Below are 16334 nucleotides of genomic sequence, written 5' to 3'. Positions count from 1 at the left end.
TGTTAATGAATGGCCTGTGCCTTTGACAAATTAGAATAGAATTAAGCTATCAAAAGGCAAAACAGCATCACAAAGTGGAAGCTTTCCTTTGGCCTCTAATTGATGTTTTCTCTTTTAAAATGCAGGTCTTTCTTGAAGTGCCCCCTTGGTGCACACTTCTCCTGTTTTTGCACACTGTTATTTAGGGGGAATTAGGGTACAGCTACGAGATTCAGCTATAATTAAGGATAATGTTATAGTAGAAAGAAAGCTAGAAAAACCAATATAATGTCTGCTGGCGGGGTTTTTTTAACCCATCTGTACCTGGGAATGTATTGCTGAGTGAGTGAGATGTTTTGATTCTATGGTAGTGACTGTGATCCCTGTGTTCACTGAAAGGTTCTTCCTGCCCTGTAGGTGCCCAAGGTGCTGGGTACACTGCACCTCCGCTTGCAGGACATCTTGGAGGAAAAGGTGAGGGTGGCAGTGGTCAGATCCATCCTCCCACTGGCTTCTCAGCACCTGCCCACTGTGATGAACACACTTCTGTCCTTTCCTTTGCCCTTTGACAGGTGAGAAGCAGTCTTATGGAATTTTGATTCTTACAAGGCTTCATGAGCTGCAAAGCTTTACCAAAGGCACACACAAAAGTACATTAGCTTCTTGCTTGTGTTTCTAAAACATTTTGGAGAAAAATTCTATATATTTGCTAAATGTATTGCTTAGCTACAAATTATGCTGTTCCAACAGGTGTGGTATTGCAAGAGATGAGTCAGGTATAATGTAAGATTTCCTGGTAGAGCTGTGCTTTGTTTTTGAAGTTTTGACACATACGGCTTGTTTGCTCAGCAAGATCTGAGATTCCTAACTGATGCGAAAATCTTTCCTGTTACTCCTATCTCCTTTGTGTGACAGTTAAATATGGTATTCTGATGACTATAGGGAACTCTGAAGTTTTTACTGCTCCAAACCTGCGTTTGCGTTTGTCAGAAGATCAGGGAGCGGAGACCTGAATACAAGAATAATAATGCTGAGGCGGCAGAGATCGAATCACAGCAATGACTCCTGTGAAGCGAACATGTTTGACTTTGTTTTACTGCTGTGTCTGATATTCATGCTTGGGCTCTGGTTGCAGCAGTAGCTGCGAGATTTGGGTGGTGCTCGGCGCTGACGGTTTCCTAGCCTCTCAGATCATGGAGGCCTTCATGGAGAAGCTGACCACGACAGTGCCCTATATGGAAAAGAGGGATTCCACACTGCCGGGCAGAGTGACCAGAGTGGCCACCGGACCACCCCTGGCTGTGAGTACCTGAGCCAGGTGTGGCACCCTGGATGGAGCCTCATAATGTCTGTGCCCACTGTTATATTCCATCCTTTACCCCTTGTTGTCAGGTGACATGTGCCTTCAAAGAGCTGATGAGGAGCATTGAAATCCAAGACCTTGTGGGGGCCCTGTTCCCCCAACTCTTTAGTACCCTCCTATTGCGCTTGGGCTCCAGCGTTGGGGTCCAGCTACCTAAGGACTTCAACAGCAATGCCACAAGTCTGGAGAGGAGGACTCCTGGAAGGATGCCAACTACCTTTGATGTATGTGGGTGAGTGACAAACCTCTGGCTAAAGATGCCCATGGAAATGCTTGAAGCAGTAAACCACTGGACATGGTTCAAATTAAAAGTTGAAACCACTAGGAGAAAATATAGTAGTTCAAAGTGTTCAGTCTGGTCCCCGGTGCAGGGTGGCAGTGGAGGCTATGCATGTTCTGCTGGGCCGTGCCCAGCTGGACCAAGTGCTTCAAGCCCTGGATGCAGATGGAGCCTGGATCAGGATGAGGGATCCACAACAGTACATTGAAGGAGTTGCCCTATTGGCCAGGTCAGTAGAGGACCGTTCTATGAACACTGTAAACTGTCAGGTCAAACAAATCAGGCTTATTTCTGACAAACAAAACAGATTAGATAAATATGAAGCCTATGGAGATAAGATCCAAAAGAAAGTTAACACAACAAATTCAGCTGAAGACCACTTGCAGATTCAGTGAGCATAACCAAGTATCAGCAAGCCGAATCAAGCTAGTTCGTTCACAGCTAAAAGCATGCTATCATGCTGGATCTGCTCCCTATTAAACCCTTCGGTCCATTACCGAGAAAAAAACACACCGACATTCAGAAGCCAAGAAAGAAAGGGAAAACAGATCTTTTAGCTCTCATTTTCGTCCATTTGGTTCAGATAAACTGAATATACTTTTTCTTTAGCCTATAAGAAGTGTCTGGAATGCCATTATCTTCAGAAGGTAGTGTTATTGTGCTGGCTCACTCACTCAGTATCGATAACAGACTGTCCCGATTTAGGGTCACAGCAGTCTGGAGCCTATCCTGGAAGCGTAGCATACTAGGCTAGGCAGGACAGCAGTACATTGCAGGATAGCCATGTACACACAGATACTGACAACCGGCAGTTTAGAGTTACAAATCCACCTGACACACGTATCTTTGGACTGTGAGACTAAACTAGAACACCTTGTGTAAATAAAATTCTTGAATAAGTGAAAAACATCAAACAACCTTTAACAGTGCACGGTTGTGTCCACTTTCCTGGCAAATGGGTATAGTTAATAAATACCTATACTTTTGCAATCCTGCTCAGTTTTCCAGTAACACCAGTTGCCATAGAAAAAGAACCGTCTGTTACTTTGTGTGTAAATCAAGTCTCTGATTGCTCGAATGCAGTGTCTGTTTGCCTTTGTCTTATCTCCTTTCAGCGCAATGGCGACATACGCAGGCCCACACCTTCAGCCTGTAATGGAGCACTTGTATCCTAGCCTCAGCAGCATCTACGAGTGTCAGCGGACCACCGGCATGGCCTTTCTGTGTGAGGTGGGGGGGGCGTCGATATAGTAGCCATGGCAACATACAGTCCAGTTGCATGTGCCTCAAGTATTCTACCTCCCACTCGCCTCCTGTTCTTTCAGGAGGTGCTAAGAGATGTCAGGGTGATATGAAGAAATGCTTTCTGCCAGGAGGCTGAGACGCTGTTGCAGCCGTAACATGTGACTCATACGTGTCTCAGTGCAGCGGAAGGTGCCATTTACTGGCTAATGAGTAACTCTGGATGTTCTTGCAAGCACAGAGCGGATCTTAAGGCTGATGTTATCGCCTCCCTGTTGTTTAGCGGTTGCTATTATGCAGGATGACCTACATTTATGGATGTTTATCAAAAACAATACAGGTCAGCATGACAGTAAAAGTACAACGTAGCTGCACATTTCCACATACAAAAATACAGTGAAGATTTAATAAACTGAACCCCTGCTCAGTCTTTGCTGAAGTGAACTTGATTAACATTTTTGTCTGGTTCTACAAGTGGGGCATGACCTCAACCAGTCAGGCAAAAGCACTTGGTCCCAAATGACCCAGCTCAACTTATGATCTAGCGAACAGTTAGCAAAAGATGGGAAGATAATTCTATGAGCACCAACTAGATGTGCAGCAATCCAGAAATTACTGTTATGATGTCATTGCTGATAAAATTTGAAGTTAGAAAAATGTGGATGTGTTCATATGATTGGAAATAGGCATGACTGCATTGGGATTGCCTTGTCTTGTATTTGTGCTTTTTCTTGGTAGCTGATGAACCACCATGTGGTAATGGAGCTTTTGATTGTGGACACCCTGGTGAACATCATGATGGAGCGCATTGCTGATCCCTGCAACATAGTGCGAATGCTAGCTGTTCGGGGGCTGGGTAACATTTCCACAGGATCCCCTGAAAAGGTAGTCTCTGAGCAAAGCCTTGTCCCACAAAAAGCACGCATCATAGCATCTGTCTAGAACGCTTCCTGGCCCATTAACCGTAACGCTGCTTTCTAGATTATCTCACCTCTCACCTTGAAACTGTCATGAAGCCTTTCCTGTTTTAAAAGGACCGTGTGTACTTGCATCTGTGGATCAATGGAAGCTCCTTCCTGTCTTCTACTGCTGACCAGGTCAACAAGTATGCCAGAGAGCTCCTGGCTGCCATGAGCGCTGGCATGGAGGAACGGGATGATCCTGGAGGTCAAATTGCACTCGAAGCCATGGCAGGCCTCTCTAAGGTACTGCGCTACTTGGACAAGAAGAACGTGCACATGCTACTGGTGTACATCCTCATGAAGATCAAGCCCTTCCTTGAAAATGTGAGTTTTAAATATTCTGCATTTCAGATGTTGTCTTCCCTGTGTCTGGAGCATCTTGTTTATTCTGCAATTTATACTGTAAATATGACCTCTGGTCCCTGATCCTCTTTGGCTTTGCAGCAGAGAGACGCTGTTCGCTGTGCCTCCATTGTGCTTTTGGGAAACCTCTCCAGGTTCGGGTTGGGGGAACCTGTGTTTAGGGACCAGATCCACAATGTACTCATCAGTCTTCTGCTGCATCTCGCTGACCCCAGTCCGCAAGTAGTCAAGGTGATGGCATGATTATCCTGACATTTCGCTTTGTAGCACATTTTCAGGTGGTCCTTTTTTTGCCACTCCCACCAGCGGATCATCTTTAATTTCATAACCATTTTTACTAGAGCTTTATGTTCTACAGCTTTATAGGGTTGCCAGGTGATGTTGAGGATCAAATGCATTGTTAACCCTGTATAGGGTTAAAGGATTGCCATGTCATGATGTGATTCATAAATACTGTCATGTGGTCTGCATGGTCTTGAGCCTTGCTGACTGGTCATGTCAAAATACAGTTTATAGTCACTGTTAGGTTTATGGTCTGCTGCCTTTTAGGGTTGTTTTGTCATGGTGAAACTCTCATACATTGCTAACCCTATGTTGCTGCCAGGTCATGCCATGTAGGGACAGCAGGTAGAGTAGTGATTAGGGTTAGTCTCTGAGCACAAGGTTGGAATCAAAAAAAAAAAAAAAAAACCATTCTGAGTACATCACTCAAGGGTAGCACAGAAAGTGGGATTTTTATTAAAAAAAAACTGCAGTATAAATCAGTATGTTGTCACATTGCTTGCTGGGAAAATCACTGTGATTTGTCTTTGACAAAGTTATCAGCTGGGTACAGCATAATGATATTCATAAGTGTTATTGTATGTTTCTGGGCAACAGTCCAGTAGAGTTGCTAAATTATGAAAATACAAGGTGTTATGTTTTCTTAATGGATTGCTGTGTTAGTTCTGTCATAGCACAGTGACATCTTCAGGAATTCTGTAAAATCTTTGCTTCTTAGGCCTGTAAGTTCACCATGCGGGAGTGTGTGCCGTTACTGGGATCCAAGCTGATTGCCACCATGTTTCAAAACCATCTGCATGAGGACAGAGGCCTGCACTATGGCGAGTTTATCAATGACCTCACCAAATACATAGTGAGTTAACTCTGATGGTAGTAAACTGTAACACTTAGTTTCATTGTCAGCATCTGTAGGACCAAGCACAAATAACAGAATTCCTTGTAGATTCAGGACTTTCCTGGCATGCTCAACTTTTACCACACCACGATCATTCAGTTCTTCAAGAGCAGCTGGGCAGAGGTGCGAGCCAGTGCTGCCATGTTCATTGGTAAGGATCAGAGTGCCTTCAGCTCATTGCATTGCTGTGTCAGATTCCTTGTTATCTGTTCCTTTTACATCCTGATGTGTCCTTAGGTGTGAGGAACCCAATGCTTTAGACTTGGTGACCTTTACTGGAAAGGCATTGTCCTTTTAGAATATGTTAAATTGAGTTTTTTTACAGCTGCCTGTAATAGCCCTAGATTACCTCTATCAGTTTATTGTGGGTGAACTTTGTGAAGCACAGACCTTCACCACGTGGGTGTTGTATCTGGTCTAATCCAATGTTGGCAGTAATATTCTCCAAGATTTTCAGTTGCGTTTTTTTTCCTTCCCCAAATCTGTTACATTGTTTAAATATGAGTTTGCTGTTTTTCTTGAAAATACCAGGATTTCTTCTGGGGGGTCTCCCAAAGCAGTACTACCCAGACATGAACATTGGGAGCATAATAAATGGTAGGTATTCATCTATGGTGACTTTAGTCCTTCCTGTGGAATATAGATGCATCCAGCTGTAGCTGTCATGTATCTGTACACCACACTATTTCAGAGAACATCCACTTGCTGAAATGACCATGTCACTTGAAAGGAAGCATGTGGTTCTGAAAAGTGGGTCACTGCTCACTGGTGAACATGCTGTATGGTGGTAAAGTTGAAGGTCTGACTTGGCTAGATTGTACCATAATATTCTCTATGAATATAGGTCTACTCCAGCTTCTTCGGGACCCTGACCCCAGGGTCCGGGCCAAAGCGGCTGAAGCCATGGGATATTTCCATCAGTTTTGTCCAGCAGTTCAATCGAGCATGTGGAAGGATCTGGATGTCCTATCCTAGGAGTAAATATCCCCGTTCCAGAGTCAAAATATCCCTCAAAGAATTCAGGCCAGGACCTGCAGGGTGCACCACGACTTCCCTTTCTGCTGAACAGTTTGTCGTCTTTCCAGACCCTTTTTCCTCCAGCTGTAGCACCAGAACATCATGTTGTGTCAATGAAAAAGTTTTGCTAAAAACAGATGTCTTTCCTGAAACTTCTGCGTCCCTTCACATCCGGTCTATTAATTCTTGAACTGTACTCCAGCTCCTCACTTGGCTTAGTCCTGCATTGCTATGAAAGTGTGAAAAGAGCCTAGGTTACTTCATAAAGTTGAATAACACTCTGCAAGAGATGCAGAATGAGATGTTGTGGAAAACCAGTGCAAGTTATTCTGATTCTGAAGTTGGTGTAGTTTGTGTGTCGATGGAGGCTCTCCATTTGTCTCGTCAAACTCAGTACAGGTGTATTTGTTTGACAAAAAGCAAAGTTCTGTATCAGGTGTAGCCGATGTATAATTTGAAGTTAAAAATTTACTTGACTGTGCCTGTTTTGTGGGCCTCATATCCAGGTGATTTTTCTTGTTACTCACTTGGTTGAGAGACAACCATACTTCTTGCGATCCATCGTTGTCACGTGACACTGAATTGATCCACATTGCTTTATGCTATGCCTGCACTTGCCAACTTATTTTAAAAGACTGTTTATCATGTTTAATAATTAATCTTATTAATCTTACATAAAGCTAATCTATGGTGCGGACTTGTGATTTTGTTATCTAGTGATCTTATTGTTTATCCACTTTTAGGTGGATTTTTTTTTTTTGCCGCTTGCTGACTTTTTGCACCTTGCTGATAGCACACTAGCAAAAATCTGGAAATACAAACTGTCACCTCTAGGTTAGCTTTGCCATTGCACATGTTCATTCCAAACAAAGTAGCACAGCTGTACAGCACAGCTGGAGACCACACTGGATAGGCTCCAGGGTAATTACTAAAAAATATGCGCAGTTACCATGCCAGTTTTAATTTCCTACTGCACATCTCACAGCTTACCCTTAAAAGTTAACATGAAGTGTTTGCAAGCATTACAAACAAATAAATAAAAAAAAAAAAAAAAAGGTTTAAAAATTTTAGAAAGAACCATGGCTGCTTTACTTTTATAGTACCTTAATTAAAGCAGAACTGTAAATTTGCCTTGGATGCAGTTGAATAAATTCAGCAGTAATGAAGTAATTAGAGTGTTCTTTGGCCTGGATGCAGATGAAAGGTTTGCCCTCTGGATGGGGCTGATCACCCCCCCCACCCCACCATAAACTGGTGGCAGAGAGTGGGAGGCTGGGTATGAGAAATATGCTATGAATGGCTTAGATTCTCATGCCAGTAGGAAAAATGGTTGCTCCTCATTTGAACCGAGTAGGGAATACCTGGATGCTTGCCTGATCTCATACTCCTTCTGTAGGATCTGTATGCAGTGATAATTGTGTGGGATGAATTTTTACCCCTTCCACAGATATTAGCTGTTACTCTTATTGTACATGTTAATACCAGAACGCTTATTTTGCTTAGCTAACGTTATGCAAAGCTGCTTTTTTTTTTAAATTATTTTTTTAAGCTGTATGTTTTAGTGGATAGTTTCAAGTTAAGAATTTTGCTGAATTACACTACAGCAGAGTATATAGTGGGGCTTCAACCTACAGCTTTTATATCTGTCCTTAACTGCTACAATGTCTGCTGTTAATTTTCACCTTTTGGCTTCTTGTTTTTATTCAACACAGGAAAAAGAGCGCTGTAAAAGAATGGTTATTTCTGGAAATTAGTTGTACCGTACATGTCTACATAAAAACCTGAGCAGAACAATCATGCTGTACAGTTATTGACAAATGGGAACTTTTTCTTCACGGGGGGGAGTGATGGCATCTGGGAAATTTCACACTTGCTCTTGTAGTCTGGGCTATGTGATAAGCACCTTTTGCTCTTCTGATTGTAATGCGCTTTATCAAATCATCATGTAAAATATTGCAGTTAAGATTTTAAATGTGTGCTCTTTTCTGGAAATGCTGACAAATGCTGTTTGGCAGTAATTTATGTAATACCTATTCACTTGTTTTGATCAGTTTTCACAATGATGACTGAAATTTTGTAATGTATCTTATGTAACATGATCAGTGATAGCTAGAGAAGGGTGTTTGCCATGGCCTTTATACAGAACTTGTACTAAAGATCATGAGTTTGGATAACAAGCCATATGAACAGTGTAATTCAGGAAAACAGCACATATATTTTTAAAAACACTTATGCATAGCATTCTACAGTATACACATTCTAAATTCTTTGGGTAAATTTTTTTTTCTTGTACAAAAAGGCTATATTGATATAAACAGCTTACTCTATCATAAACAAATATTCCTATGGTATTTGCTCCATTTCTAAAACTACACCACTTCATGTTTCACCATATTCTAAACAGCATAATGGTTTCTTAAATTAATGTCTCTGTGTACCTTAAAAATACTTTTTAATTTCTAATGTATTACTAATTCTTTTGTACTTGTGGTCATTTGTGTGAAAATGGCCACACAATCCTTTGTGCATACTTTAGCTAATAAGATGCTCTGTGGCTAAATGGGTTAGTGTTACAAAAATATGTTCATTACATTAAATAACCAATAAAAAGATGTGTATAGAAAGGGTCCATGGCAGCTAGAAGCCAATTTTATCCTCATACAATGACAGCAGCAGAAGGATTCCCCAGCCACTCAAGAGGCCCAGGTTCTGTAGAATGAACATTAACCATGGCTTCCTGCTGTTTGCGTGGATCATACAGGGGAGCTGTGGTAGAAGAGCATAAAGGTAGGTTACCACCATGGATCCCCCAGCTGACAATCATAATTTAAAAATACACAAAGTGCACAAAGAACATTAATCACTAAGTGTTCAGACAACATAACACCGCTCAGTTAAATGCCATTTAAACCTTAAAAACAAACCTAAACATCTAAACTAATGCAAACTGTATTTCCCATTCTAGCCTTACGTGATACCGAAGCAATGTGTTACGTCTGTATGTTCATCAGCACTTGCCATGTCTGCCAGGCCCACATAGAGGAAGAGGCCTGCCGTGATTGCAGCGATCCAGTCCTTGGCAGCTGGGTCCGTAGACACAGAGAGAGAGATGTAGAGGCCAATGAAGGAGGTCATAGCGCTCCCCACATTGAGCAGCAGGGCCCTTTTCACAGACAAGCCACAGTGGAGTAAGATGGCAAAGTCGCCTGCGGATACAAAAACACAACAATGAGCAACGGAACTCAGGACAGATCAGGAAATCTTAGCTCCTGAGATGTTACACTGGTATTATGCCAGTATTACTAGAACTGGTTTTCTGGAAACATTTAACAAAGTCTTGAAACAAATTACACTTAAGGCATTCTTCACTGGAAATCCTTTTCAATTTAACACAAAGCTTAATCTTTGCCTAGGGAACCATTTCCTAAAATGGAATTTCCTTTAACCAAGAGTACAGTGAAATCCTGAATCCAAGACTTTGGTTAAGTTAAGCAGGCAAACACCGGGGTCAGTTCAGTCCGGTGACTTGAGAACAAAGATGAGAGCAGGTGTTTGCGCACTGACCCAGCTCGTGAGGCAATTCGTGACACAGCACCGCAAGCGACGTGGCCAGACCCGACCTCCAAGACACGGAGAAGGCTGCCCCGATGGCGAGACCATCCGCAAAGTTGTGCACGCCGTCACCGATCGTGACCATGTAGGGGAGCAGGTGCTGCTCTGGAAAGGCCACAGTGGAGGATAGCTGTGGGGAGCTTGCTTTATCAACAATGCATTGCAATATCTCTGTCATATTACAGTGTTATGCACAGGTACTTTAGGTACATATTTTAGGCATGTAGGCTTAGGTATTCTAGGTATTTTGGTAGAGTGAAAGTACATCGTAGATTGATATACAGACATACATTGGACCATTCTTTCCACTTACAGGACATCTGTCTATACTACATTTTTTTAGATGTGACAAGAGCAATTGTCAGTCTCACAAAGTGACAACAAAGAAATGAAAATTTACCTCTAGTGCGATCATCGGAAACTGTGAATGACTTCTCAGTCTCTTCTTCATCAACCTGTGCATTTAAGTCAGGTATCAAAACTGATGTGTGGGATTCTTATCTTCTTCCTACTTCTAGTTTTTTTTTTTTTCTTTTCTAAATTCACCTTAGTACTAAATATTGTAGCCCTATATCTGCAGGCCATGTATCAGAAAAGCGTCTCACCAGATCTGCTTGGGATGTTGACTGCTTGCTCTTTCTTTGTTCCTGGTACATCTGAAGAACTTTACCATGGTCACAGTGATGGGGGTCAGAGTCCTCCTACGAAAGCATGTTTCCAGAAAATAAGAACATACAATAATACACAGGGAAAGACGTTCAACCCCTCGTGCCAAAATCAAGGGGTTGAAGAAATATTTTGGTCTGTTTAATCAATCCCTTTGATACTGTAAAGTAGAGGTTGCAATTCCAACACATTCCAGTTTGTGTTTTATGTTAACGGTACATTTTAGCAAAAACAATAGTATCATCCAGTTCCAGGCCAATACCCGTAATTCATACCAGCTGACATTTTGCAAACAAGGCTGCTGTTGGGACACAGTACTGTGTGTTCTGGGTCTCAGAGCAATGCGTACCAGCAAGCTCACAGGTACATACGTCATGGTGGTGCTGATGATGATGCTGCTTGTCTGTGTGACTGATGATGGTAAAGATGGTCTCCATTAGGTAGAACAAGTAGATGCCGGCCAAGAGAACCAGGAGCTTGAAGGTGTAGTCAGAGCTTTCTGCAGAGTGATCATTATCCCCACCTTCCCCTTCACTGTGAGAATGGAGGCCTAGGAACTGCATGAAACCCCCAGAAAAGAAATGGTGAAACCGAACTTTGAAATCCTTCCCACAGCAAACTGAACCCCAATTCTCCATCAGAGGGGGAAAGACGAGGATCATTAGGCACTTTAGTGCCATTACTTCTGCTTAAAGTGGTGACGTGGTGACAAGGATATTATTCAACAGTGTGTGACATGATGTGGACGTGTGTTAATGGGACTGCTTAGGGGAAGCTTCATGCCTTACCACTGACACACCTGGGAAGCAAGTCCACAGAGTGCTGTGGTTGTACAAAGACACACTAGGTTTTAGGGGGACAAGTACTCACCACAGGCAGAAGATGGAGCACAGCATCACCTGTGAGGGAGCCCACCGCCAGGCTGATGCAGAACTGGATGCAAAGCTGGAACAAGTTGGTGCAGGTGGTGCACAGCAGGACAACAATACCAAACATGGCCACCAGGCAAATGAGCACGTTTGCAATGGTGGCATACACATACCCTGGAGAACACAGAGAGTCCAGTTTAAACCCTACTCACACTGAGATAGTTATATGTATGTGTGTGTGTATATATATATATTTCATATGAAGTCTTAAGGACAAGACCCAGATGCAGACTGGTCAGTAGGACTAAACTTCTTTTACTCATTTAAACTTTATTTTACTATGTAAATATTTTATCTACTTGTTGCTTAGCGGATGCTTTCATCACAAATGACTTCCAGTACGTTATCTATTCATACAGCCTGGTATTTTTTACTGGATTAATTTAGAGTTAAAAGCTTTCCCAAAAATATTATAGCAGTAGCAGAGACTGGGACTTGAACTAGCAATGTTCAGGTTAAAAGTCCATGCCATGAACTGCTGATGAAAAGGCAAACAGTGCTATCAATCATTCCTTTGATTATATTTCCTGATAATTTTATTTTTGAGGTAAAGGGCGCTCACTCTCAGTCCTGCTAAGCTGACTTCCAGGGTTTGTAGGCTGGGCTGTGTCCTCGCATGCCTTGCTGAGGAGTTGCTGCACCAGAGCAGGGCTGAGCTGTGTGAAGTGTTCCCGTGAGAGACCCGGGCCATTCACACCGAATACTTCCAGAAGCTCTCTGGCTGTGAAGCACATCTAAACGCGTGGAAATGTTAGTAAAAAATGGATTCTTTATAAATGGAATAAAATCTTTGTATAGAATGTAATCCAGCAAAGAAAAACAAGCCTATACACACAGGCTGAAACCGCTTGTCCCGAGTGAGGTCGTGGCAAACCAGAGCCGAACCCAGCAACACAGGGTGCAAGGCTGGAGGGGAGACACCCAGGATGGGACGCCAGTCCGTCATAAGGCACCCCAAGCAGGACTTCAACCCCAGACCCACCAGAGAACGGGACCCAGCCAAGCCTGCTGCGCCACTGCACCCCCCCAACAAGCCTATAGTATTTTGTTAAATTTTTCTAATTATTTATGAACATCTCTAACCACAACTGACATTAGGTTTGCAATCTGTAACACAAATCATGCTTTGTGCCATTTTATCTCAAATGACTGCATACAAAAGTAGCATCTGGATATGTAGAGTTAAAAAAAGCGTTGAGCATGCAGAAGAGACCCCATCAGACCAACTCCAACAGATATCCTGTATGCTGTGCTGGAGCTGACGGCATCTTGGGTACAGACACAATGCAACTGCAGCGATGACTATGCACTCGTTGGGCCATAATGAGTGTGCATTCAGGGGAGGCCTGCAGGCCCTCCAGCAGAGCAGAGCGGCCTCCTCCTAATTATGCTCCTTTGCGGTAATTACCTGATCCCAGCTGCTGTTCTGCTGACGCGTCTCTCTTTGGCTGCCCCCAGAAGGCCCGTGATGTTGACGTGAGAGGTGGCCCCTGTGTTCACTCCCATGGTCATGGGTACTATTGTGTCTGCCCAGGCTCAGACTCCTCATGAGATCCTCTAAATCTAAGGGTACACCAGACAGCACATTGGCTGAAAATATGTACTTATGAAGAAAAAAGTTTGCAGGTTCCAGCCCCAGGAGATGCCCATGCAGTGTATCTCTCATAGCAAGAAACTTAAGCTTAACAGTTGTGGTGAAATATCCAGGCACAGGAAAGAACATTCTTTGTAAGTTGTTTGAGATGCATCATTATCAAACAACCTGCAATACATTACAGACTCAGGTTCTTCAGAATTTGGAAATATCATTGTTGTAGGTTTAAAATAACCCCTCAGAAGATCAGTCTTTGACATGAGGCGAGTCTTTCTTTTGGTTTCTGTCTTACCATGCACTGTCATGTTATCAGTGCCAAAGCGACTGAAGATGAACTCCAGGAAGTAATCGGGTTCAGGCAGCACGTGGGCAGTCATACAGTCACCTCGGAGAGCATGGTATGCTACGCTTCCGAAGATGATGTCCATGCTGTGGAGGTCATCTCGTGTCATGTTGTTCTCTTCCAAGATGTCAGTACTGCTGAGACAGTGCTACGAGAAATCACCAAAGCGTTAAGGTTTGAAACTGATGCTTCAAAACATCATTATTTTGTTCATTTGCCAAAGTGACTTTCACATTAATTTCTATTACTGGAGCCCTCAGATGAAGCACCTTGCTCAACTGGGGTAGTGTGAAGCATAGTGGATCGGGCCACCACCTTGACCTCACAGGATCTGGTTCAAATCCCACCACCTGCTGTTGTACCCTTGAACAAGTTATTTATCCAGCTTGCTATATAAATGAGTATATAATTTTAAGTTGCTCTGGAGGAAAGCATCAGTGAAATGAAAAACATGAAGACTGAAAGTACTACAGCAGTTTCTCTCTGAAGACTTGGACCAAAAACTCTTATGTTACTCTGCTGTCATAATAGCACAATATAATAGCACTATCAACTGTAAGCTACGTGAAGCAATAGATAAAAGTGTTATTTTAAAAGGCAGTTTTCTGAGTTTCTTGTGCATAAGCCAAATGAAGAAGCAGATACCTGATCTCGGTCTGCGGGCTTGTAGTGCTTCCCTATTCTATGGAGTAGATGATCCACCAAAGTTGTCCAGGGGTGAAATCCATCTCCCTGGACGCCCTCAGCTGTCACGTTCCGGATGAATCGGCTGGTCTCCCGCTGCCACTGCCCTTCCTTTATGGCAGCACAGGCTTCGTTGGGCGCGCTTAGGTAGAAGCACCACCCGGCTGCCACCTTGAAGAAGTCTTCCATGGACAGCCCTCCAGTAGCTGCGATGCCGCCAGTGAGCTGGCCCACATCCTCCAGGGAGAAGCACTGGGGACAGACGCACGACACAAACACTCAAACCCTTGGCCGTTCACTTTGTATACATGTTCAGGCACACGAAACAGGAGCGGAAAGTCCTCTGCCTTCCACGGGCAGCACGTAGACTTGCTTTCAGGGCCGTTGTCTCGCAATCCAAAGGTTCCTGCTTCGAATCCCAATCCTGCTGCGGAGCTGGACATACCCTGAATTGGTGTGGTAATGATACCCTGTGGTACAAAGGGGTAAACTTCAGCAAGGTTGTGGGGGTGGTGGCGCAGCGGGCTTGGCCAGGTCCTACTCTCGGGGGTCTGCGGTTCAAGTCCTGCCGGGTCTGCCTTGTGACAGACTGTCTTCCTGTCCTGGGTGTGTCCCCTCCCCCTCCAGCCTTGCACCATGTGTTGCTGGGTTCGGTTCCGGTTCGCCGTGTGTGTGGTATGGTTGTTCATCTAAGTCTCCCAGGACAAAGAGGTTGGATAAATATAGATGAATAATACTAATTCGTAACAGAGAGCGGGCAAGGTGGACCACCTGATGCACGCAGTTTATTTTGAAGGAGTTCCACCACGGCACACAGAGGGGGAAATTTGGCTCCAAAGTAAAGTCACTCTGTGGCTCACTGTGCTGTCCCAAGGACACCATGTGTGTTTATGCGCGATGTCACCGTGGCAAAGTACCAATTATGTCGAGTAAATGAGTAATACTGCACACAGTACTTTGCTGATTTAGTAGCTACTGCAGAGGAAAACGGGACAATTATGCAGCAACCTTAAATAAATGTGTCCACTTACTCAGAAGAGCCCGTTAAGCTCATAAAAATGTCCCGTTGTTTCATTTAGTCATTGAAAACGACCAAATATTACCATTTTCCTTAGCGTGCGCTTGGGAGGTACACGACGAAGTTCAGTGAGTCAGAAAGCTATAACTTTAAATACATTCATGTTAGATTAATAAATCACACAATTCGTGTGTCACAGTAGCCATTTATGTATCAAGAACATACTACTTAGTGATTAAATTTTCACTTAAATGCGTAGTGTGAGACTCAGACTAGTTGTTGTTTCAGCAACTGTGTGTGTGTGTCGTCGAGACTGCAAGAGCGAAGCTGTATTGTCTGGAAGTTTAAAATTGTTTCACATTTTTATTATTTGTTTATTATTATTGTTGTTAATAATAATAATACTCTGGAGACGAAAGCAACGGTTAAAAACTTTATCGCAGATGAGTTCTGAAAGCCGTTAGCGCTGCGGCTCGTTTGACCTCGACCTGTTGCGCTCCTCAACACGGAGAAGAGGCGCGAGAAGTGGGGAAAAAAAAGCGGTTGGTTACCTTTCCACACGACACTCCGGCGCACTGCACACGGTCCTCCAGCATCGCGAGCGCCGCGCGGACTCCTTCCTCGCCCACAAACGGCTCGCGCGGCGACACGAGCTCCAGCAGCCTCGCGTGCAGCGCCCCCCTCGCGCACAGCGCGCGGCTCAGGAGGCTCACGCTGACACAGAGGCACAGCAGCGCTCGCGAAGCCTTTGACATGGCGGCTGTTGGTTTTTCTTTCTTTTTTCACTAAACGGGTGCTGAGAAAAATGAAATGTTACTTTATACAGGGGGGCCTCCTCTCTAAGTATGGCCGCTGAGAGGCAGAAGGCTAGGTGCCCAGTAAAGTGGTGGTACAGGTGCAGTGTGGACAGGTGGAGAGCTCTCTCTCCGGTTCCACTTCACTCTCTTTTGATTGGCTCAAAGGAGACTTGTGTGTCTCTCTCGCGCTCCATAAAACGCACACCTGCAGCACCTTCGCACTCGAGGGGGTCTGCCCTCACGCCATGTGCCACCATCCCTAAATATTGACTTACCTGTTCCGAACGTGTCCTTAAGCGCTCTTCGCG

The 16334-nt window shown here is 43.9% G+C and overlaps 2 protein-coding genes across 3 annotated transcripts in view; one reads left to right on the top strand and one right to left on the bottom strand.

Annotated features, from left to right (window-relative positions):
• The window catches only part of LOC108922068 (maestro heat-like repeat-containing protein family member 1), a 24160-nt gene extending 17389 nt beyond the window's left edge, over positions 1 to 6771 (top strand). The window contains exons 32-43 of the mRNA XM_018731944.2: positions 397 to 551; positions 1115 to 1280; positions 1372 to 1574; positions 1714 to 1851; positions 2738 to 2852; positions 3603 to 3749; positions 3962 to 4150; positions 4271 to 4420; positions 5190 to 5324; positions 5415 to 5517; positions 5898 to 5963; positions 6211 to 6771. Of these exons, the coding sequence (XP_018587460.2) occupies positions 397 to 551; positions 1115 to 1280; positions 1372 to 1574; positions 1714 to 1851; positions 2738 to 2852; positions 3603 to 3749; positions 3962 to 4150; positions 4271 to 4420; positions 5190 to 5324; positions 5415 to 5517; positions 5898 to 5963; positions 6211 to 6341 (1698 nt within the window). The 3' untranslated portion in view covers positions 6342 to 6771. The remainder of the gene's footprint in view (positions 1 to 396; positions 552 to 1114; positions 1281 to 1371; positions 1575 to 1713; positions 1852 to 2737; positions 2853 to 3602; positions 3750 to 3961; positions 4151 to 4270; positions 4421 to 5189; positions 5325 to 5414; positions 5518 to 5897; positions 5964 to 6210) is intronic.
• slc39a4 (solute carrier family 39 member 4) lies at positions 6763 to 16334 on the bottom strand. 2 transcript variants are annotated; one of them, XM_029248346.1, is made up of 13 exons: positions 16302 to 16334; positions 15781 to 16025; positions 14173 to 14463; positions 13477 to 13675; positions 12999 to 13153; positions 12153 to 12324; positions 11532 to 11704; positions 11033 to 11218; positions 10601 to 10696; positions 10396 to 10450; positions 9948 to 10100; positions 9402 to 9589; positions 6763 to 9149 (listed from the first exon to the last, which is right to left on the bottom strand). In XM_029248346.1, exons 2-13 carry the CDS (start codon positions 15982 to 15984, stop codon positions 9021 to 9023), a joined length of 2001 nt encoding a protein of 666 aa, XP_029104179.1. In that variant the 5' UTR covers positions 15985 to 16025; positions 16302 to 16334; the 3' UTR covers positions 6763 to 9020. The 2 variants fall into 2 exon arrangements, with proteins under 2 accessions (XP_029104179.1, XP_018587461.2); XM_018731945.2 differs by lacking the exon at positions 16302 to 16334 and having other exon boundaries at positions 15781 to 16285.

This window comes from Scleropages formosus, chromosome 23 (assembly GCF_900964775.1).
Source record: "Scleropages formosus chromosome 23, fSclFor1.1, whole genome shotgun sequence".
Taxonomy (NCBI): domain Eukaryota; kingdom Metazoa; phylum Chordata; class Actinopteri; order Osteoglossiformes; family Osteoglossidae; genus Scleropages; species Scleropages formosus.
The sequence above is the reverse complement of the archived record's forward strand: the minus strand, read 5'-3'. Positions and strand labels throughout refer to the sequence as shown.

Bases quoted from the DNA above. Each gene is read 5' to 3' on its own strand.
- slc39a4 (XM_029248346.1), bottom strand. From the start codon at position 15,984: ATGTCAAAGGCTTCGCGAGCGCTGCTGTGCCTCTGTGTCAGCGTGAGC. The intron at 11,219-11,531 runs GTGAGTACTTGT...GGTTTCATGCAG, and splicing joins TGCTCCATCTTCTGCCTGTG to TTCCTAGGCCTCCATTCTCA. The intron at 10,101-10,395 runs GTAAATTTTCAT...TGGCCTTTCCAG, and splicing joins TTCCGATGATCGCACTAGAG to AGCAGCACCTGCTCCCCTAC.